This window comes from Scyliorhinus torazame, chromosome 2 (assembly GCF_047496885.1).
Source record: "Scyliorhinus torazame isolate Kashiwa2021f chromosome 2, sScyTor2.1, whole genome shotgun sequence".
Classification (NCBI taxonomy): domain Eukaryota; kingdom Metazoa; phylum Chordata; class Chondrichthyes; order Carcharhiniformes; family Scyliorhinidae; genus Scyliorhinus; species Scyliorhinus torazame.
This window is the reverse complement of record NC_092708.1, coordinates 150,345,992-150,368,002: the sequence shown is the minus strand read 5'-3', so window position 1 is coordinate 150,368,002 and position 22,011 is coordinate 150,345,992. Positions and strand designations below refer to the sequence as shown.

At 48.5% G+C, this 22,011-nt stretch overlaps 1 protein-coding gene across 3 annotated transcripts in view; it reads left to right on the top strand.

Annotated features, from left to right (window-relative positions):
- Positions 1–22,011, top strand: part of hibch (3-hydroxyisobutyryl-CoA hydrolase) — a 469,221-nt gene that overhangs the window by 438,310 nt on the left and 8,900 nt on the right. For all 3 annotated transcript variants that reach the window (XM_072478282.1, XM_072478266.1, XM_072478275.1), the window contains one exon: positions 3,204–3,285. In XM_072478282.1, coding sequence (XP_072334383.1) covers positions 3,204–3,285 — 82 coding nt within the window. The remainder of the gene's footprint in view (positions 1–3,203; positions 3,286–22,011) is intronic.

The following is a 22,011-nucleotide window of genomic DNA, read 5'->3' as shown; positions in this document are numbered from 1 at the left end:
AACTCCTAGGGCTCCCCCTTCACCTGGCACCGCCAGTCCTGGAGGCCCGCTCTCGTGTTGACCAGGGTCTCCATGCTTGCGGTCATGGAGTACAGGGAATGGATCACCTTCCTGTGGGTCTATGCCACTTCACTCAGTGACTGTGCCACATTCCTCTGGGGCTGCACAGGTCAGCCAAAACCCGGCCAATGCCGATGTCGTTCTGACCCATATCCTGTTGTGACTGGGCCAAGCTCTGGAGTGCCGCTACAATATCCAAGTGGCTCTGGTACGTAGCTGCCTATGACAGGCCTGCCAATGACAGGACAGCCCTGCCCAGCGCCTCGGCCGCCACCTGCACTGTGTGACCCAGACCCTGGGATCTTGACCCGTGGGCGATACCTTCACCTCCAAGGCCTCCACCGTGCCAGATCATCGACATGGGCACCACCATTTCACATGAGAACATCACCCACCAGGTACATGGTACATATTCGTGCAACTCGGCCAACGTTGTCTACCTCCCTATGAAAATTTGCTGAATAACCTCACAATCTCCCTCCCCGAGTTCCATAACTACCTCCTCATTCTCTTCAGTGAAGACAGATGTGAAATATTCATTCAACACCCTACTAATGTCCTCTGGCTGCAGCCACAGATTTCCCCCTTGGTCCTTAATGGGCCCTATGCTTTCCCTGGTTATCTGCCCTCACTCCCGAATAGAAAGACGGGGGCAGGATTCTCCGACCTCGTGCTGGGTCAGAGAATCCCTGGGGGGGCATGAGAATCGCGCCATTCTGCCCTGACGCCGGCTCGCCAATTCTCTGGCGTCGATTCTCCGGCACCCGCGGGATCGCCGCCGCGCCGGTCGGGGGCCATCGGAAGTGCCCCCCCCGGCAATTCGAGGGGCTGAGTGCCCGCCGAGGTCGGCCGACCCTCGCCGGTGTGGGTTACGTATGGTCCTACCCGGCGGGACCTGGAAGTTCTGTCTGCGGGGGCCATCCTGGTGGAGGCGGCAAGGGGATCCAACCCCGTGGGGGGCCTCCACAGTGGCCTGGCTCGCGATCAGGGCCTACCGATCGGCGGGCGGGCTGGTTCCGTGGAGGTCTATGTTCCTCCGCGCCGGGCCCCTGTAGGGCTCCGCCATATTCCCCGGGGGGGGGCGACGCGGAGACGGGAACCCGCGTGCATGCACAAACTCGCGGCATACATGCGCAAACTCGTGCTGGCCGTAGCGCGCATGCACGGACTTGCGCCAGCCGTGCCGCACCGGCTGGAGCAGCGGAGACCACTCTGGCGTCGACCTAGCCCCCTAGGAAGCAGTGAATGAATACCTAACAATCGAGGACCGTTGAGGCGGAATGGTTTTCGCCGCTTTTCACGCCGGCGTCAAAACTGGGCTGCGGGATTGGAGAATCCCGGCCGGGAAGTCCGAAACCCCAAATATTGCAACCAGTGGGCACAGTTCTTTTTAAAAATAAATTTAGACTACCAATTAATTTTTTCCAATTAAGGGGCAATTTAGCATGCCCAATCCACCTACCCTGCACGTCTTTGGGTTGTGGGGGCGAAACCCACGCAAACACGAGGAGAATGTACAAATTCCACACAGGCAGTGACCCGGGATCGAACCTGGGACCTCGGCAACGTGAGGCAGCAGTGCTAACCTCTGCGCCACTGTGCTGCCCTCAGTGGCACGGTTCGAAGAATGTCTGCAAAATCTTGGATATTGTGTCAAAAAAGGAGTCCAGTATCCAGAAAGCTTAGGACAAGACCAAAACACATTCATGTGGTTAGCCGGTGTAAGTGGGCAGTGGTCACACTTGTTCGCCACGTTTTGAAAGAATCCACTCATCCTTGCGTTCCTCCAATGTATTCTATGTAGCAGTTTGAACTGAACCAAACTCAGTATGGCACAGAATGAAGTGGAATTTACCCTGTTGAGGGCTTCTCTCCAACCTCCTCCGTAAGCACAGAGCCTAGTTCCTCCATCCATTTTTCATATACTCTAGTCAAAGCGGCAGGATCCAAATTTGACCCTTTCCCCTCGCTGTGCCAAGAACTGTTACATTTCCAGCAAGGAAGAAGGGGGAGGCCAGGGGGAAGAACGAAGAAACTTTTGTGAGAAATCGCGAATTTGAAAAAAATGGAAACGGTTGGGACCAGACAGGTGGTATCTGGCTGAGAGTTTTTCAAGGCTGGCAAAACTTCCATCTTGGAATAAATCACCAAAGTACTCCAGACCTCCCGCTGTCCAGGACCTGATCGATGGATCCAAGCCCGAAGGCACGACGAGGTGGCTGTCACATATTGGAGCAAGTGAGGACAGTGAGAGGAGATTGAAGTGCTGTCTAAAATTGCTTCCAAATCCTAAGGGATGAAGTCACCACAGGGTTTGAGGAAAGACCTACTGGGGAGAAGGGCAGGGGTGCAGTAATTATGGTGTGTAGAGAAGAGGCTGTGGCACAAGACCGTGCCTTTAATCTACTCCGGTTTGATTCCAAATCGGTCAGCCATTGTAGGATTTTCTTCATGTTGGCAGCCCAGTAATAAAACAGGAGATTCGGGAGGGCCAAGCTTTCCGATCCTCTGTCTCTCTGACACTGGCATAAAATTAACATTGTACACTGATTGCTAACATGTTCTGCCTGCTCTGCATCCTTCCACAAGCATTCATTGCATGCGAGTTAGCACCTGCACCAGTATAGCATCTGAGAGGATTTGCTCCACTGGTGTGTGCGATCACTGCAGACAAAGTGAGTTATACAGTAACCCACAGCAACAAAAAATGGACACTGGAACTCCATTTCTCACCCTTTTTTTTTGCTAAAATATTTTAAAATTGTTTGCAGCAACTTGATGCATAACATTGAATTCATATTATGAAAGCTTTATTTTCCTACTGCTGTCATAAACTGCTCATCTGGTGATTTACTTCTCAATGTTATTTGAGCACCAATGCTTTTTTTCTACATTAACTATTGATGCAAACTGTTTTTGAAGTATTCCATGATTTAATAGAGAAATATTCGGTCATTCAGATTCACAGCTAACACATTTTAATGAATCACGTAGAAATAGGGCTTCATAGCCCCCAAAGATCATCTGCAGTAATTTAAGCTAAAGTTTAGTATCAGCACAGCTCGGTATTGCAACGTGTATTGCTGTATTTTACAGACTATCAGTTCATTACAAAACAATTTTTATTTGTTTCTGTTCTACAGACTATTTAAAACCAACAGTGTAGAAGAAATACTACAAAATCTGAAGCAAGATGCTAGTCCATTTGCACTTCAACTCTTGGAGGTACGGTACTTTAGATAAACAACAGACAGAATTGAGCCCTGTTACATTGTTAGTAAAAAGCCAGAGATTCTCCAATAATTGAACACTAATATTGAACCATAATGCAGTCAATTAGAAGTCACAGTGGACTGTCTTCTGAAGATAATCATTCATCACTGTATAGAAACTACAGCGCAACAAAAATGTAACCTAATAGCATTCAATAATTGTGTACCGTGTAATTTAAATACAGTCTTAATTCTTCTCTTTCCATCAAACTAACCTAACTTATGCTGAAGTATGTTTTCAACTCTCTAGCATTTTCCAAGTAACCATTCCTATCTGTAAGATCCCTGACAGTTATTGAGAGTTCAGTTATCGGGCAGAGTCATAGCTAAGCCAGATCTTGTCAGCAACGGGAACCTTGCATGTTGTTTTCTCTTCTGTGCCAACCTTCTCACCAAGCTAGTGACAGTGATGCCAATATCTGCACTGACCCAGCTGCTGAAATAGATCAGGAGATGGCGTGAGCTGGCGGAAAAATACATTGGGTATTGTGAGCTGGAGTGGATTGCCTGGAAGTGCTGTGGAAGCATATTCAATGATAGCTTTCAATTGGGAATTGTATAAGTTCTTGAAAGAAAAGTTTGCTCGGACATTGGGAAAGGAATGGGACTAATTAGATAACTTTCAGAGTCAGCACAAATACAATGGGTGAATGGCCTCCTTCTGTATAAAAGCAAATTATTGCTGGGATCTGAAACCAAAAGAGAAAATGCTGGAAAATCTCAGCAGGTTTGGCAGCATCTGTAAGGAGAGAAAAGAGCTGTTCCGAGTCCAGATGATCCTTTTCAAAGCACTCTTAACACTAGATAGGCCCAATTAGCCCTTCACTCAGCACTAATGCAGCTATTGGTTAATCAATGCAGTCTTCCCCAAACACATGAGGCCTTGGGTTACATTGAATACTGTGCAGGAAAAGCCAACGCATGATCCTTCCATCTTTGCAAACTACCTTTAGCCAGTTTAACCTCAGTGGTGGAAAGTTTTTTGAAATAATTTGGTGCGAAAGTAACAGTCACTAGGGAAAATGCAGATGTATTAAGGAAAGCCAGCATGGACTTCTTAAGTGCAAATTGTGTTTAACTAACTTGCTTGAGTTTTTCAGATGAAATAACAGAGAAGGTAGATAAGAGCAATGCGGTTCATGTGGTGTTCATGGACTTCTGTACTGGAAGCAGGTCTGCCCACAAACCTGGCATGGCTCCAGGTCATTGATCACCACAGGGACGTTCCACTGATTATGCTCTTTGTCGGCCGAGTGGCAGCTCCAAAAGATAAGCTGAAACCTTTTAGACCTAATGACCCAAATAGCTACATTTTAAATGTTTTTCAGATTTTATTTTTAATTTACTAAGGAACTCACAACTGTACCCCAATCTAACTAGGAAATAGTTTGTATACTTCCAAAAGTCACTTTCAGTATTTAAAACCGGGTAACTCACAGCTGGTGGCTTGGCGCTGTTAAATGCTTATTTTTATGGTGAATGTATTTTCTGCTGTATTAATCAAACTGTACCGTATTATCAGTATTAACTATGTCAAAGAATATTTTTGAAACAAAGTTTTTAAACTGCTATTCGATTGCAATGGTTCAAGGCACATTCGACATGATACAAATGAGTGAGAGTGGAGAGTTGGGGTTGAATTTTAAGGACCAGCTAGGGGTGGGGAATGGTGGGGGGGGATGGACAAAATCTCTGCCACCTATTGATGTACAGTTTCAGCACCGATGAATTTCACCAGGTCAGGGTGGGGAGGACAGCCATGACATCCTGCCCAATCTATGAAGGAGGCCAATTCACATTGGGTTTTTAAAAATGTATTTTATTACAAACATGGATCAAAACAGGTTACAGCGAACAAACACCCCGGGAAACATGTTTCCCTACAATCAACTATGCAGTCTGTACAGATTTTTCCTCTTTTTCACCCCCCCCCCCCTTCCCCCGCGACGAACAGCTCCTCTAACATGGTCACAAACATCCCCCACTTTCCTCATAAACCCCTGAAGAGCCCCTTAATTCATACTTTATCTTCTCTAATCGCAGGAAGTCGTACAGGTCACCCAACCAAGCCGCTACCCCCAGTGGCGATGCCAACCGCCACTCCAGCAAAATCCGCCACCGTGTAATCAGAGAGGCGAAGGCCAAGACATCGGCCTTCCTTCTCTCCATGAGCTCCAGCTTCTCTGAAACTCCAAATGAGGAGGTGGATCCAGAGGGTCTGGATCCACCTCCTCCTCCACTATCCTGGCTAAGACTGTGAACACTCCCACCCAGAATCTTCCCAATTTTTCACAACCCCAATGTGCGCGTGATTTGCTGGCCCCCACCCACACCTCTCACACTCATCTGCTACCTCCTGAAAGAACCCACTCATTCTCGCACCAATTCAAATTGTTAAAGAGCTGATTGATAGCTTGTTAAAGGGCATGTTCTTATTTTCATGGGGCCACATGTACTATAGGCGTTGTCTGGGGCAGATGAGATCAATGGAGGTGGACACGATGGGGATCCTGTCATGGCTGCCCCAGTGAATTAACTGGGCCTCATGAAAAGGTGAATGATGCAGAGGGAAACTTGGCCATTGGGAGTCAGATAGACAGATGCCATTAGCTCATAGGTGGCAGGGACATTGGGCAGTAGCAATAGGGCAGTGTAGAGGGTTTTCACCCTCCTGACATTACAGGGGCATATGAAGAAGTGGCAAGGGTACCAAAAATGGTGGGGACCACCTGAGCACAAGGAGGCTACAGCTGGTAATGGTGGCACGACTCTCAAATATTTGGCCCAGTGAAAATGTGGAGCAGCACGGTTTATAGGCAAGGCAGAGCCCGAAGCATCCGGAGAGTTGAGAGCAGGAAGAACACAGAGGCCAAACCTTTAGCATAGAATCTACCAGAAAAGAAGGAACTACCTTGAGATGACCAAGAACCAGTGTTGCAGAAGACTGACGCTCCACAGAGATCTGTGCCCTTGTCCCTGAAGATCTTGCAGCACTGCTCACCATGCCCTTGTGTGATGAATGTAGAAATTTCAGCTGTATTGTATTATAGGTATTTCGTGCAATAAGGGTTAAAAACATTATTTAGTATTTGACTGCAACAATCGTGTTTTGAAATAAATCCTAGTTTGATGGGCAACATAGGTTTTGGGAGCCGGGGTGCAATTAAGCCATCGTAAAAAGCCAGTGCAGTTTTGTTTGAATTAAGTGGATTCCCTGTGGAGTTAATTAGATTTCAGCTTGGTAAGATGATGGTGTTACTGGGTTGAGCCAAGGTATACGGCATTTTTCAGGGAAAGCAGGTGAGTTGTGGTTTCGATGAAACTGTGAACAAAAGTCAAGCAGTTTCCTCTCTGCAGTTCAGTTAAAGATATTTGGGTTTATTGTCACACCAAGGTACAGTGAAAAATATTGTTATGCATGCAGTCCAGACAGATCGTTCCATACATGAAAACGATAGGGCATACGATGGATACACAATGTAAATACATAGACATCGGATGAAGCATATGGAGTGTAGTACTATCAGTAGAGAAGATGTGTGGAGAGATCAGTTCAGTCCATAAAAGAGTCATTCAAGAGTCTGGTAACAGCGGGGAGGAAGCTGTTTTTGAACCTGTTCGTACGTGTTCTCAGACTTTTGTATCTGCTGCCCGATGAAAGAGGTTTGAAGAGAGAATAACCCAGCTGGGAGGGGTCTTTGATTATGGAGGTGTAGAAAGAGTCAGTGGATGGGAGGTGGGTTCGTGTGATGGACTCTGTAGTTTCTTACGGTCTTGGGCCGAGCAGTTGCCATATCAGGCTGTGATGCAGATTATCATAGATTTGTAAAATTTACAGTGCAGAAGGAGGCCATTCGGCCCATCGAGTCTGCACCGACTCTTGGAAAGAGCACCCTTCCCTAGGTCAACACCTCCACCCTATCCCCATAACCCAGTAACCCCACCCAACACTAAGGGCAATGATGCTTTCTATGGTGCATGTGAAAAATTGGTAAGAGTCAATGTGGACATGAATGAAAAATGAAATTAAATGAAAATCGCTTATTATCACAAGTAGGCTTCAAATGAAATTACTGTGAAAAGCCCCTAGTCGCCACATTCCGGCGCCTGTTCGGGGAGGCTGGTACGGGAATTGAACTGTGCTGCTGGCCTGCCTTGGTCTGCTTTAAAAGCCAGCGATTTAGCCCAGTGTGCTAAACCATATCGAATTTCCTTAGTTTCCTGAGGAAGTATAGGCGCTGTTGTGCTTTCTTGGTCGTTGTGTTGATGTGGGTGGACTGGGACAGATTGTTGGTGGTGTACACATCTAGGAATTTGAAGCTGTCAACTATCGCCAGCTCGGCAGCATTGATGCAGACAGGGGTGTGTACGATACTGCACTTCTTGAAGTCCTGATGTCTGTAGATATATTAGCAGTCTTTCAAATCAATTCAGACTTGTCTGATTAGAAAGTGAGCAGAAGCAGCTTCTGAAGAATTACAGCCAGTGTTTCTGTATGGTTCTGACAGGAGACAGAGCTTTGCTTTAAAGCAGTGTCAAGAGATCCCTCTTTTTCAAAGAACATATCTGTACAGTAGGAATACCTATGTGCTACTGGTAGTTAAAGTGGATTGAGAGTTGAGATAGTATTTCTTGTTGTTCGAGTGGGAATAAAGATAGCAGGTAAGGATATTGTATTCATTGTATTGAGTAGCATTTTTTAAGGTGTTTTCTGGTATGATGTTTAAGATATTTTTTTCATAAATTTAGAGTACCCAATTTATTTTTGCCAATTAAGGGCCAATCCACCTAGCCTGCACATCTTTGGGTTGTGGGGGAGAAACCCACGCAAACACGGGATGTTTAAGATATTTTAGTACTGTGTTAGTAATAAAGTTTGTTTAGGAATATGCTATCCCTATTTCTTTGTGAAATCACTCCTGAAGCAAGGTATCCTTTCCTCATGGTCTTAGGATTTAAAATAAAATATTGGGGTTTCTGTCCAGTATCCTAGCCACTGTTGGGACTTGTCTGGGACCGGCAGCACGGCAGCACAAGTGGATAGCACTGTGGCTTCACAGCGCCAGGGTCCCATCTTCAATTCCCCGCTGAGTCACTGTTTGTGCGGAGTCTGCACGTTCTCTCCGTGTCTGCGTGGGTTTCCTCCGGATGCTCCGGTTTCCTCCCACAGTCTAAAGACGTGCAGGTTAAGTGGATTGGCCATGATAAATTGCCCTTAGTGACCAAAAAGGTTAGGAGGGGTTATTGGGTTACAGGGATAGGGTGGAAGTCAGGGCTTAAGTGGGTCGGTGCAGACTAGATGGGCCGAATGGCCTCCTTCTGCACTGTATGTTCTATGTAATACCTGCCAGTAGATGTCAATGTCACTAAACGTCTTTGGTTCTGGCTCCTTCTAAGGATCAACTGCAGACCTTGGTGATATCTTGTAAACAGCTACAAACCACTATATCTTGCAGGTCTTTGATGCTCTATTTGTCAAAACTGGACAGTACATTGAATTCCTGACAGATGAGGCCTCATAGGCATAGAGGGCAGTGGGTTTTTCCTCCATCACTGGATTCCCCCAGGTGCATATGTTAAGATCCCCGTAGGTATCCGAATATTTTTAAAAACAATTATATGAATTTTCCAGTGAAATGCATGACACAGTTTCACATTTTAAGATTTCACTGTAACAAACACACTAAAATCAAAATTGATCAACATTACTTTAGGAAACTAATGCATCAAACTACAGAGATGGTACTTCCCCACTAATACAACCAAAACATCTTCTCAAAATATTTTTATTGAAAATTTGTCATTAGAAACGCAATATAAAAGTTAATTCAAATTGCAATGGATAATGAACACCATAAACAATCAAGAACTCCAATTAATTTAATCCCCCAACATTAAACTAAACCCCTTAACAACTGACGGTGCCTAACTCTTTACAAAGGGAAATGAATGGCTGCCATCGTGGGTAGAACCCTTCTACCGACTCCCTAATGGTGTACTTGACCGTCTCCAAGTGCAAGAATGATATGAGGTACCGAGCCAAGCCAAGGCACTGGCAGAGCAGAAAATCTCCACCCAAGCAGAACTCATTTCCGGGCTATTAACAAGACAAAGGCGAGGAAATCTGCCTTCACCTCCGCCTGCAGCACCTGCAAGTCTGATACCCTGAAAATGGCCACCAACGGACATGGCTCCAGATCGACATTCAGTATTTCTGACATGGTGCTAAAGAAGTATACCCAGAAGCCCTCCAACTTGGGACAAGACCAGAACACGTGAGTGTAATTGGCCGACCCCTGAGAACAAAGCTCACACCTCCACCACCCCAGAGAAAGAAATGTTGATCCTCTCCTGAGTCAAATGAGCCCTGTGCACCGCCTTGAACTGAATCAAACTAAGACGAGCGACAGAGGACATGGAGTTGACCCTGCTAAGAACGTCACTCCACGCCTCATCATCCAGAATAGGACCCAGTTCACCCTCCCATTTCACCTTTACTTCATCCAATACAGCCGACTTGCTAATAGGACCTGACCGTAATACGCAAAATGGTTCCCCCACCAGACCCGACCGACAAAATCCTCTTCAACAGGGAGGAGAGTGGTGCCTTACGTGTAAAATCGTGAATCTGAAAGTATCTAAACAGATTGGAATCAGAGTTCAAATTTTTCCCACAGCTCCTTAAAGCTGGCAAACCTTCCCTCTGTGAACAAGTCCTCAAACAAAAGGCCAGCATGGTGGCACAGTGATTAGCACTGCTGCCTCACAGTGCCAGGAACCGGACTCAATTCCAGCCTTGGGTGATTGCTTGTGTGGGGTTTGTAATTCTCCCTGTGTCTGCGTGGGTTTCCTCCGGCTGTCCAGGTTTCCTCCCACAGTCCAAAGATGTGCAGGTTAGGTGGATTGGCCATGCTAAATACTCCTTAGTCTCCAAAAGGTTAGGTGGGGTTACAGGGTTTCCGGAATTAGGGTGGGAATGTGGGTCTGGGTGGGGTGCTCTTTCAGAGGGGCGGTGCAGACTCGATGGGCCAAATGGCCTGCACTGTTGGGATTCTATGATTCTCTCCAAACCGTTCCACTCCCATGACCTAAGCGTCAAGTGTAAACCTGCGGCAAAAATAGGTGATTACTGCAGATAGGAACTAGCAAAGATATGGAGCTATGTTTATGAACTGCTTCCAGATTCATCGGGTGGACGCCACGCTCCCAGCAGATAATAATAATTGTTTATTGTCACAAGTAGGCTTCAATGAAGTCACTGTGAAAAGCCCCTAGTCACCACATTCCAGCGCCTGTTTTGGGAGGCTGGTACGGGAATTGAACCCGTGCTGCTGGCCTTGTTCTGCATTAAAAGCCAGCTATTTAACCCAGTGTGCTAAACCAGCCCCAGATATATAGTCTTGAAGGTTAAGTCCCACACTCCTCCCGACGTTTAAGCAGGCTCCCCACCACACCAGGGCGAGTCTTCCAATGTCTTTTGAAAGTCGGTCATTCAGATTTCAGAGTATCTGGCAGGTCCTCTGCACACTATACAGTGACCATCACGTTGAACCATTCTGAGGGGTCAATAAGAGCACTTGGGATTTACTCCTCCCATGTATAGGAGCTGCTTGTGCCTTGAAGATCCTCAGCAGGTGTGTCTGCTGGAGGGTGAATAACCAGAGTCCTGTCCTGAGGGGTGGGGGTTGCATGCACATTGCCGCAAGTCATTGAAACTCTTCTGATACTAGATTAAGCTTCTACACAACACACTTGCCGACCAGTCAACTGTGTCCAACCAGGACTGTTTAACTGGGTGGGTTTCTGCTGCAACCTTTCAGGAAGAAAATCTCCCTCCTCTCCCTCACGGCCTCTGGCTACATCTGAGAATCAAGGGTTTGGCCTGTCCCGGGTTCCAAGCTTTTGCCTCGCCTGAGATGTGCTAAGTTGCTCTTGATCTCATACCTTCTAAACTGAAGCTACGGTACTCAAACAGCAGCCACAAAATGGTTTCTATGGTCTGTTTAAATTGGGACTGCAGTTGAGTAACTCAGCTTCCATTTCTCCCCTTGTGGTCTCTAATTAGCCGTCAAACTGCTTTCCATGCCAAGTAAGGCACCCCCGCCCTCATGAAGCTTGGGGCTGATGACTGTTTACCCCGAGGACAAATTCGGGCCCGGGATTTGTTCCGACTTCCAATTCTCTCAACCTAAACACCAGTCCACAATCAGGCATGCGGCTGCAGGTGTGCAGACGACATTTTCCAATGTAACTTCTAAATCCAAGGCTGATTTTTGTTCACAAATGCGAGCCTGTGGACACCCACTTTGAAAGATGTGAAGTCCAGCAATCATCATCATCAAGGTGATAGTAATTCCAAGTTACTATTATGATGAAGAAGTCAACTTGCAGCACTGTGACTAATGAAGAAACAAAATCCCAAGTGTATTATACCCAATTGATTACTTTTGAAGTGCAGTCCCTGTTCTGTGGGCAAACATGGCAACTCACCCTGTGCACAGTGAGGTTTTGCAGATAGCAATGCATTAAGGGCCATAGTATCTGTTTTTCATTATATTGATGAAAGGCAGAATTTTGATCACATTACTTTTCTTTGACTAGTTAGTGCCTTGGGATCTTTTATGTCTCCCTGAGTAAGAAGATCAGGCTTTGGTTTAATATCCCATCCAAAAGACAGCACTTATAATCATACAATACAACCTCATCCAACACTGAAGTGTAAGCCTAGGTTGTGTGCTGAAATCATAGTAGCTCTTGAACATTCTAACTCAAAAGTAAGAGCGATGCAATGTGGAGCCAAACTGATACTAATATATAATAACTTATTCTTTGAACGTTTATCTTCTTTTGCATAAATTTTAATTGCACAATTGATATCGAATAAGGTTTGGATGTAAAAATAAGCGTAATTCTATATGTTACTTGACTGTTTCCCTGCAAAATGGGATGATGTAGAAGGAGATAGTGCAGTGGTAATGTCACTGAATTAGTAATCCAGAGACCCAGACTAATGCTCTAGGGATGTGGGTTTAAATCCCACCACAGTAGCTTTTGAATTTTAAATTCAATTAATAAATCTGGATTTGAAAGTTAGGAATGGTGGCCATGATGGCTTCTGGTTGCGGCATATAGGTGGAAGTTGCTCCTGACAGAGCAGTCTTTCTTAAGCCCTTTACACCCAGTTTTAGGGAAAATTCTTTGGTGGGAAGCTGTGGGAAGGTCTGAGGCATTTATAGATTGTCAAAAACTGGAAAAACGAACCCAGGGAAAAAGAGAGTGAGCAAAAGTCCGCCTTCAAGCGTGGCGAGGAGTTCAGTGGGAGTAAAGATGACAGGAGAGAGCCTGTCGGGTGGGGCCACACCCGTCATGGTGGAAAAGATGGCTGAGGTTTGAGCGATTGCTCTCAAAACATTTTGAAAGGCATTGGACAGAGATGATGACCTCACTTAAGAAGTGGTAGGGTGGTTCCGGTGACGGTGGGCAGGAGGCAGCCGCACGTTGGAGGGCTCCCGTTCGGGAACGGCATTTTCGGGGAGTAACGCCCGGTCCTAGGGCCAGCGACGGCAGTAAAAGACGGGAGATAGCGCAAGAAGAAGGATGTCGAAAAACACCAAAACAACGGCCAGGAAAAAAGCGGCTGAAAGTCCGTTGGAGAGGGGAAAGGTCACCGCGGGGTCAACAAAGAAAATGGAGGCTGGAGCACCAGGGGAGGCCGCAGTGCTTACGGCTGAAGAAATAACTAAGGTGATGGCTGCGGAATTCCAAAAGCAGTTGGCGTAGATTGAGAAATGTATGGAGATGGTGAGGAAGGAGATGAGGGAGGTTTTGAATGTGCTGGTGGAGGAGGTGGTTTCCCCGGTGAAGACGGTGGTGGCGAGCGCAGTGGCGGAGGTGCGAGAGCAAGAGGAGGCGCTGAAGGAAGTGGAGGAGATGGTATTGCAGCACGGTGATCAACTTGCCTCAATGGGGAAGGAGATGCGGAAGGTGATGGACACGAACAAGAATCTGCGAGGAAAAATGGAAGATCTGGAAAACAGATCCAGGCGACAGAATTTAAGTGTCATGGGGCTGCCCGAAGGAGTTGAAGGACCGAAGCCGACTGAGTATTTTGCCGCGATGCTGGCAAAACTACTGGGGGAGTGGGGGAGGACCCCTCCCGATATGAACTGGATCGGGCTCATCGGTCGTGGAGGCCTGTACCAAAGGCGAGTGAGCCGCCAAGGGCAGTGACTCTGTGCTTCCGTAGGTACAGTGTGAAGGAGAAGGTCCTGAGCTGGGCCAAGCAGAAGCGGGTGGTGCAGTGGGCTGGAGCTGGTATACGTGTATACCAGGCCTTTACGGTGGAGCTGGCGAGGAGGCGGGCTGCCTTCAACCAGGTGAAGAGGGCACTGTACATTGGCAAGGTGCAGTGCGGCATTGTATATCCAGCGAAGCTGAGGGTGACTTACAAGCTCAGGGACTTTTATTTTGGAACGGCGGAAGCAGCGTAGGAGTTTGCGAAGGCAGAGGGACTGTGGCAGAACTGACAAATTGAGGAATGGTCATGTGCCGATGTAACCTCATGACTGTATTTTCTTCTTTTTTTTTGTATCACTGCGCGCAGGGGTAGAGGCTAAAGGAGCCAATGTTGCATATATTTGGACAAGGGAAGGGACGGGACTTTCACTCGAAAGGAGGGCTCTTTGGGGTGTAGGTGGATATGCGGGGTTTGTGTGCTAAAAGGGGATCTTTGGGCTTTCCTAGGGCCGGGCAAGGAGGAAAGGGACCCGGGCGGGAGCCTCCACGCTGGCCGGTTTAAGCTGGCCAGTGAACGGGAGTGAGGTGGGGGGAGGGGCTGCGGCATCGGAGCCTGACAGAACAGGGTCCGAGTGGTCTAGCCGGGGTGGAAAGTTGGGGGGAGGGAACCGAGGTTGGGAGGAGGAGTTTTACAAGAGGCAGTGGACGGGAGGAGCTGGAGACTTGGAGGGGGGGGGGGGGAGGTACAACTTTGGGGTATCATGTACGGTACTCTCTTAGTGGCTGGATGGCGTTGGTTGGGGGGGGGGGGTGAAGAGCCGTGTAGATTAAGGGTGACTACGGGTAATCCCTGATTCCTTTTTGTCATTTGTTTATGTAAACATGCGGGCTGATGTTTGGGGGTTGGTGGGCGGATGGGATCGTTGTTATTATGGGGATTGACATATCTTGTTGATTATTGTTTATTGTTGATTGGTGTAAATGCGGGAGAAAACGTGAAAAAGGAGGAGAATTTTTTTTTAATGAAGTGGTAGGGTGAGACCCTTGTCCTAATGACAGGGAAGTTGGAGAAAACTTCCATGGCGGTGTGGGTGCAAGGAGAGAAAATGAAGGGGGTGGAGGAGGCATTGTCGCGGCACAGCGACTAGCTCACCTCGATGGGTGAGAAGTTGCGGAAAGTGGCATAGATCAACAGAGGACTGAGAGCCAAAGTAGAAGACCTGAAGAATCAGTCACAAAGGCAGAATTTGAGGATTGTGGGTGTGCCCAAGGGGTTGGAGCGTCGGAGGCCTATAGAGTACTTCGCCAACATGCTGTGATTGAGTGCTTTCACAATTTTCAAATGAAGGAGAAGGTGCTGAGGTGGGCAAAGCAGAAGCAGGAGGTGGGGTGGGACAGCAACGGTATACGTATATACCAGGATCTGACAATGAAGCTGGCGAGGAGATAGGTGGCCTTCGGTCAAGCTAAGGCGGCGTTGTATAAACGGACATGTGGTTTGGTGTTGTCTACCCGGCAAAGCTGAGGGTCACGAACAATGGCAGGGGTTACTACTTGAGACGGCGGAAGCATTCGTGAAGGCCTGGGACTGGACTGAATTTGGCCTTTGATAATTTTTCACTCTTTTTTTCTCTATGTTCTTTCCCTTTATGGATGCTATGGTTGAAATGTGGGTTGGGGGGGGCTTCCGGTGGTGGTCATGGAGTGAGTGGTCGCACATTTGGTTGTTCCTGTTGGCGTTTTTTTTGGACCTTTTCCTTGGTTAATAGGTGGATGTGAGGAGGCAAAAAGGTGCATGAGAGTGAGTGGAAGAGTTTGACCTACTGGTGTATGGAGCTGAGGGCCAGAAGCGATCGCAAAAGAGGGAATCAGTCGGTTAGAGTTGGTGCGGCACCTGCGACGCACATGGAGGTGGCGGAGAGGCAGGAAGCGGCCCTGCTGGCTAAGTGGTCGATGGACCGGCTGGTGAGCTTTCTGAATGAGAAGCTCACCCAGCAACACAAGGAGAGTTTGGAGGACCTGGCCCGGGCGGTGGATTCGATCAAGGCGGTGATCGACCGCGTGGAGACAAAGCTCGCGTAGGGTCAGGTGATCGAGAAGATGGAGGAGGTGGTGAGGGAACACGAAGAGCAGTTTGCCTCGATGGCAGTGGAGATGGGGCTAATGCGAGACCAGCAGAGGCGGCTCCAGGAGAAGGTTGAAGACCTGGAGAACCGGTCACGCAGGCAGAATACCTGGATTGTGGGCCTGCCGGAGGAGAGTGAAGGAGCCGATGCTGGCGCGTATGTGGGGAGGATGCTGGAGAACAACAAAGAACAAAGAAATGTACAGCACAGGAACAGGCCCTTCGGCCCTCCAAGCCCGTGCCGACCATACTGCCCGACTAAACTACAATCTTCTACACTTCCTGGGTCCGTATCCTTCTATTCCCATCCTATTCATATATTTGTCAAGATGCCCCTTAAATGTCCCTATCGTCCCTGCCTCCACTACCTCCTCCGGTAGTGAGTTCCAGGCACCCACTACCCTCTGCGTAAAAAACTTGCCTCGTACATCTACTCTAAACTTTGCCCCTCTCACCTTAAACCTATGCCCCCTAGTAATTGACCCCTCTACCCTGGGGAAAAGCCTCTGACTATCCACTCTGTCTATGCCCCTCATAATTTTGTATACCTCTATCAGGTCGCCCCTCAACCTCCTTCGTTCCAGTGAGAACAAACCGAGTTTATTCAATCGCTCCTCATAGCTTATGCCCTCCATACCAGGCAACATTCTGGTAAATCTCTTCTGCACCCTCTCTAAAGCCTCCACATCCTTCTGGTAGTGTGGCGACCAGAATTGAACACTATACTCCAAGTGTGGCCTAACTAAGGTTCTATACAGCTGCAACATGACTTGCCAATTCTTATACTCAATGCCCCGGCCAATGAAGGCAAGCATGCCGTATGCCTTCTTGACTACCTTCTCCACCTGTGTGGCCCCTTTCAGTGATCTGTGGACCTGTACTCCTAGATCTCTTTGACTTTCAATACTCTTGAGGGTTCTACCATTCACTGTATATTCCCTACCTGCATTAGCCCTTCCAAAATGCATTACCTCACATTTGTCCAGGTTAAACTCCATCTGCCATCTCTCCGCCCAAGTCTCCAGACAATCTAAATCCTGCTGTATCCTCAGACAGTCCTCATCGCTATCCGCAATTCCACCAACCTTTGTGTCGTCTGCAAACTTACTAATCAGACCAGTTACATTTTCCTCCAAATCATTTATATATACTACAAAGAGCAAAGGTCCCAGCACTGATCCCTGTGGAACACCACTGGTCACAGCCCTCCAATTAGAAAAGCATCCCTCCATTGCTACCCTCTGCCTTCTATGGCCTAGCCAGTTCTGTATCCACCTTGCCAGTTCACCCCTGATCCCGTGTGACTTCACCTTTTGTACTAGTCTACCATGAGGGACCTTGTCAAAGGCCTTACTGAAGTCCATATAGACAACATCTACTGCCCTACCTGCATCAATCATCTTAGTGACCTCCTCGAAAAACTCTATCAAGTTAGTGAGACACGACCTCCCCTTCACAAAACCGTGCTGCCTCTCACTAATACGTCCATTTGCTTCCAAATGGGAGTAGATCCTGTCTCGAAGAATTCTCTCCAGTAATTTCCCTACCACTGAAGTAAGGCTCACCGGCCTGTAGTTCCCGGGATTATCCCTGCCACCCTACTTAAACAGAAGAACAACATTGGCTATTCTCCAGTCCTCCGGGACATCCCCTGAAGACAGCGAGGATCCAAAGATTTCTGTCAAGGCCTCAGCAATTTCCTCTCCAGCCTCCTTCAGTATTCTGGGGTAGATCCCATCCGGCCCTGGGGACTTATCTACCTTAATATTTTTTAAGACACCCAACACCTCGTCTTTTTGGATCACAATGTGACCCAGGCTATCTACACCCCCTTCTCCAGACTCAACATCTACCAATTCCTTCTCTTTGGTGAATACTGATGCAAAGTATTCATTTAGTACCTCGCCCATTTCCTCTGGCTCCACACATAGATTCCCTTGCCTATCCTTCAGTGGGCCAACCCTTTCCCTGGCTACCCTCTTGCTTTTTATGTAAGTGTAAAAAGCCTTGGGATTTTCCTTAACCCTATTTGCCAATGACTTTTCATGACCCCTTCTAGCCCTCCTGACTCCTTGCTTAAGTTCCTTCCTACTTTCCTTATATGCCACACAGGCTTCGTCTGTTCCCAGCCTTTTAGCCCTGACAAATGCCTCCTTTTTCTTTTTGACGAGGCCTACAATATCACTCGTCATCCAAGGTTCCCGAAAATTGCCGTATTTATCTTTCTTCCTCACAGGAACATGCCTGTCCTGTATTCCTTTCAACTGACACTTGAAAGCCTCCCACATGTCAGATGTTGATTTGCCCTCAAACATCCGCCCCCAATCTATGTTCTTCAGTTCCCGCCTAATATTGTTATAATTAGCCTTCCCCCAATTTAGCACATTCATCCTCGGACCACTCTTATCCTTGTCCACCAGTACTTTAAAACTTACTGAATTGTGGTCACTGTTACCGAAATGCTCCCCTACTGAAACATCTACCACCTGGCCGGGCTCATTCCCCAATACCAGGTCCAGTACCGCCCCTTCCCTAGTTGGACTGTTTACATATTGTTTTAAGAAGCCCTCCTGGATGCTCCTTACAAACTCTGCCCCGTCTAAGCCCCTGGCACTAAGTGAGTCCCAGTCAATATTGGGGAAGTTGAAGTCTCCCATCACCACAACCCTGTTGTTTTTACTCTTTTCCAAAATCTGTCTACCTATCTGCTCCTCTATCTCCCGCTGGCTGTTGGGAGGCCTGTAGTATACCCCCAACATTGTGACTGCACCCTTCTTATTCCTGATCTCTACCCATATAGCCTCACTGCCCTCTGAGGTGTCCTCTCGCTGTATAGCTGTGATACGCTCCTGAACAAGTAGCGCAACTCCGCCTCCCCTTTTACATCCCCCTCTATCCCGCCTGAAACATCTAAATCCTGGAACGTTTAGCTGCCAATCCTGCCCTTCCCTCAACCAGGTCTCTGTAATGGCAACAACATCATAGTTCCAAGTAGTAATCCAAGCTCTAAGTTCATCTGCCTTACCCGTAATGCTCCTTGCATTAAAACATATGCACTTCAGGCCACCAGACCCGCTGTGTTCAGCAACTTCTCCCCGTCTGCGCTGCCTCAGAGCCACACTGTCCCTATTCCCTAGTTCTCCCTCAATGCTCTCACCTTCTGACCTATTGCTCCCGTGCCCACCCCCCTGCCATACTAGTTTAAACCCTCCCGTGTGACACTAGCAAACCTCGCGGCCAGGATATTTATGCCTCTCCGGTTTAGATGCAACCCGTCCATCTTATACAGGTCACACCTGCCCCGGAAGAGCTCCCAGTGGTCCAGATAACAGAAACCCTCCCTCCTACACCAGCTGTTTAGCCACGTGTTTGTCTGCTCTATCTTCCTATTTCTAGCCTCACTGGCACGTGGCACAGGGAGTAATCCCGAGATTACAACCCTCGAGGTCCTGTCTTTTAACTTTCTGCCTAGCTCCCTGAACTCCTGCTGCAGGACCTCATGCCCCTTCCTGCCTATGTCGTTAGTACCAATATGTACAACGACCTCTGCCTGTTTGCCCTCCCCCTTCAGGATTCCCTCTACCCGATCGGAGACATCCTGGACCCTGGCACCAGGGAGGCAACATACCATCCTGGAGTCTCTTTCACGTCCACAGAAGCGCCTATCTGTGCCCCTGACTATAGAGTCCCCTATAACTATTACTCTTCTGCGCTTTGACCCTCCCTTCTGCTAGGAGAGGGTGTAGTCGCACAGCCTTTGGAGGTGGATCGTGCATAGAGCGCCAAAGAGAAAACCCCAGGGGACCGAGCCGCCGAGGGTGATGGTGGTGCGTTTGCACCGTATCGTGGACAAGAAGCAAATTATGAGGTGGACCAGGCAGACGAGGCGCTGCACCTGAGAGGGCAGTGAAATCCAAGTGTACCAGGACCTGGGTGCAGAGTTGGCCAAGAGGAGGGCAAGCTTCAACAAGGTCAAGGGGGTCCTCTACAAGAAGCGGGTGAGGTTTGGGCTAATGTACCCGGCACATCTGTGGGTGACCTACGAAGGCCGGGAGCTGTACTTTGGGATGGCGGAGGAGGCGATAGAATTTATCAGAGACAATGGACTGGCAGGAGAAGGTGGACTTTGAACTTTGGTGGAGATGTTTAGATGCTGCTGTTAATTTGTGTTTGGGGCCATTTCTTTTTCGGCTTCAGGTTTGCTCTTTGTTCTCTGTTGGAAGATCGGGGGTTGGTCTCATTGTTTGGGCTTGGGGAGGGGTTGTTTTTGTTTGTTTGCGCTTATGTTTGAGCGGAGGGGAGAGGAATCAATGGGGGGTAGAATGGCACCATGGGTGAAGGCTGCCAGGCTTGCTAGGCGGCCTAGTTTAAGGATGCACAGTGGGGGGTGAGTGGGGTTAGTGGGGGGATGGAGACAGGGGCTGTTGCTGGGGGAATTAGGGGGGCGGAGGGGATATACAGCTGACAAGAGTAACTCAACACGACGCAGTATGGACAGCGGAGAGTAACTCAGCACGGCACAGTATGGACAGTGCAGAGTAACTCAGCACGGCGGGGTAATGCTTTTAAATGTAAGGGGAGGAGTATCGATGACGGTGGGCATCCGATGGCGGACCTGGGGAGCTGCAGGACCTGGGGAGCTGCGGGACACAGGCCGGAGGCTGGCCCAAGAGAGACTATGGTTGATCGGCAGAGTGGGGGGGTGGGGCTGCTGTCCACGTGGTACGTGCGAGGATTGAATGGGCCAGTCAAAAGTCCCGTGTGTTCGCACATTTTTAAAGATTGAAGGCAGAAGTGGCCATGCTACAAAAGACTCATGTGAAGGTGGGGGACCAGACTATGCTGAGGAAGGGATGGGTTGGGCAAGTATTTCATTTGGGATTGGACTCAAAAATGAAGGGGGTGGTGATTTCCAGGAGTGTTCAGGGACTTTTATGCTAATTGTATGAGTCAGAGCCCCCAGCTGGGGAAGAGGGGATGAGGCGGTTTCCGGAAGGGTTGGAGTTCCCGAAGGTTGATGAGGAGCTGGTGGAGGGCCTGGGGGGTCCCAATTGGGCTGACAGAAGTAGTGGAGCGGCTGAAGGCGATGCAATCAGGTAATGCCCTGGGACTGGGTACCCGGTGGAATTTTAAAAGAAGTTCTCAGGGGTGTTGGGACCGTTGTTGGTAAGGGCCTTCAATGAGGCAATGGAGTTGGGAGTGCTCCCCCTGACGTTGTCACATGCGTCGATCTCCCTCATTTTAATGCAAGAAAATTGTGGGTCATACAGACCGATCTCCCTGTTAAATGTGGATACCAAACTATTGGCAAAGATCCTGGCCACAAGGATCGAAGACTGCGTCCCAGGGGTAATAGGGGCAGACCAGACAGGGGTTAAGGGGAGGCATTTGGCGACCAACATTAGGAGGTTACTTAATGTGATTATGATGCCTCCAGAGGGGCGCGAGGTTGAGGTGGTGGTGGCCATGGATGCGGTGAAGGCCTTTGATCGAGTGGAGTGGGAATACTTATGGGAGGTCGAGGGGTGGTTTGGGTTTGGGCCGGGTTTTGTGGACTGGGTCCGGTTGCTATACCAGGTACTGGTAGTGAATGTGCGGACGAACAGGGTGAGATCTGACTATTTCAGTTTACACCGGGGGACGAGGCAGGGGTGCCCACTTTCTCCACTGCTGTTTGCCTTGGCTATAGAGCCATTGGTAATGGCACTGAGAATGTAGAGGGTATGGCAGGGGATAGTACGGGGGAGGAGGGGTTGAGCACAGGGTCTCGCTTTACTCGGGCGATCTACTTTTATACATATCGGACCCGCCGGGGGGTTTGGAGGGATTATGGGGATATTAGAGGAATTCGGCCGGTTTGCAGGGTCTTAATTGAATATGGGTAAGCGTGAACTCTTTGTGACTCAGGCAAGGGGACAGGAGAAGAGATTAGTTGAGATGCCGTTCAAGGTGGTGGGGAGGAGCTTTCGGTATTTGGGTATCCAGGTGACGCGGGAGTGGGAGCAGCTGCATAAGCTGAAGTTGGGTTGGTTGGTAAAACAGATGAGGGGGGACATTCGCAGGTGGGACGCGCTCCCGGTGTCATTGGCAGGGTGGGTACAGACAATTAAAATGACGGTCTTCCCAAGGTTTTTGTTTGTTTTTCAGCGCCTACCAATTTTTATCCCCAAGTCGTTCTTTAAAAAAGTGAGTGCAGTGATCACGGGATTTGTTTGGATGGGTAAAACCCTGCGGGTGAAGAAGGTGCTGCTGGAGCGGGGGTGGTGGGGGGGGAGCTGGCTCTTCCGAATTTTATCAATTACTACTGGGCGTCGAATA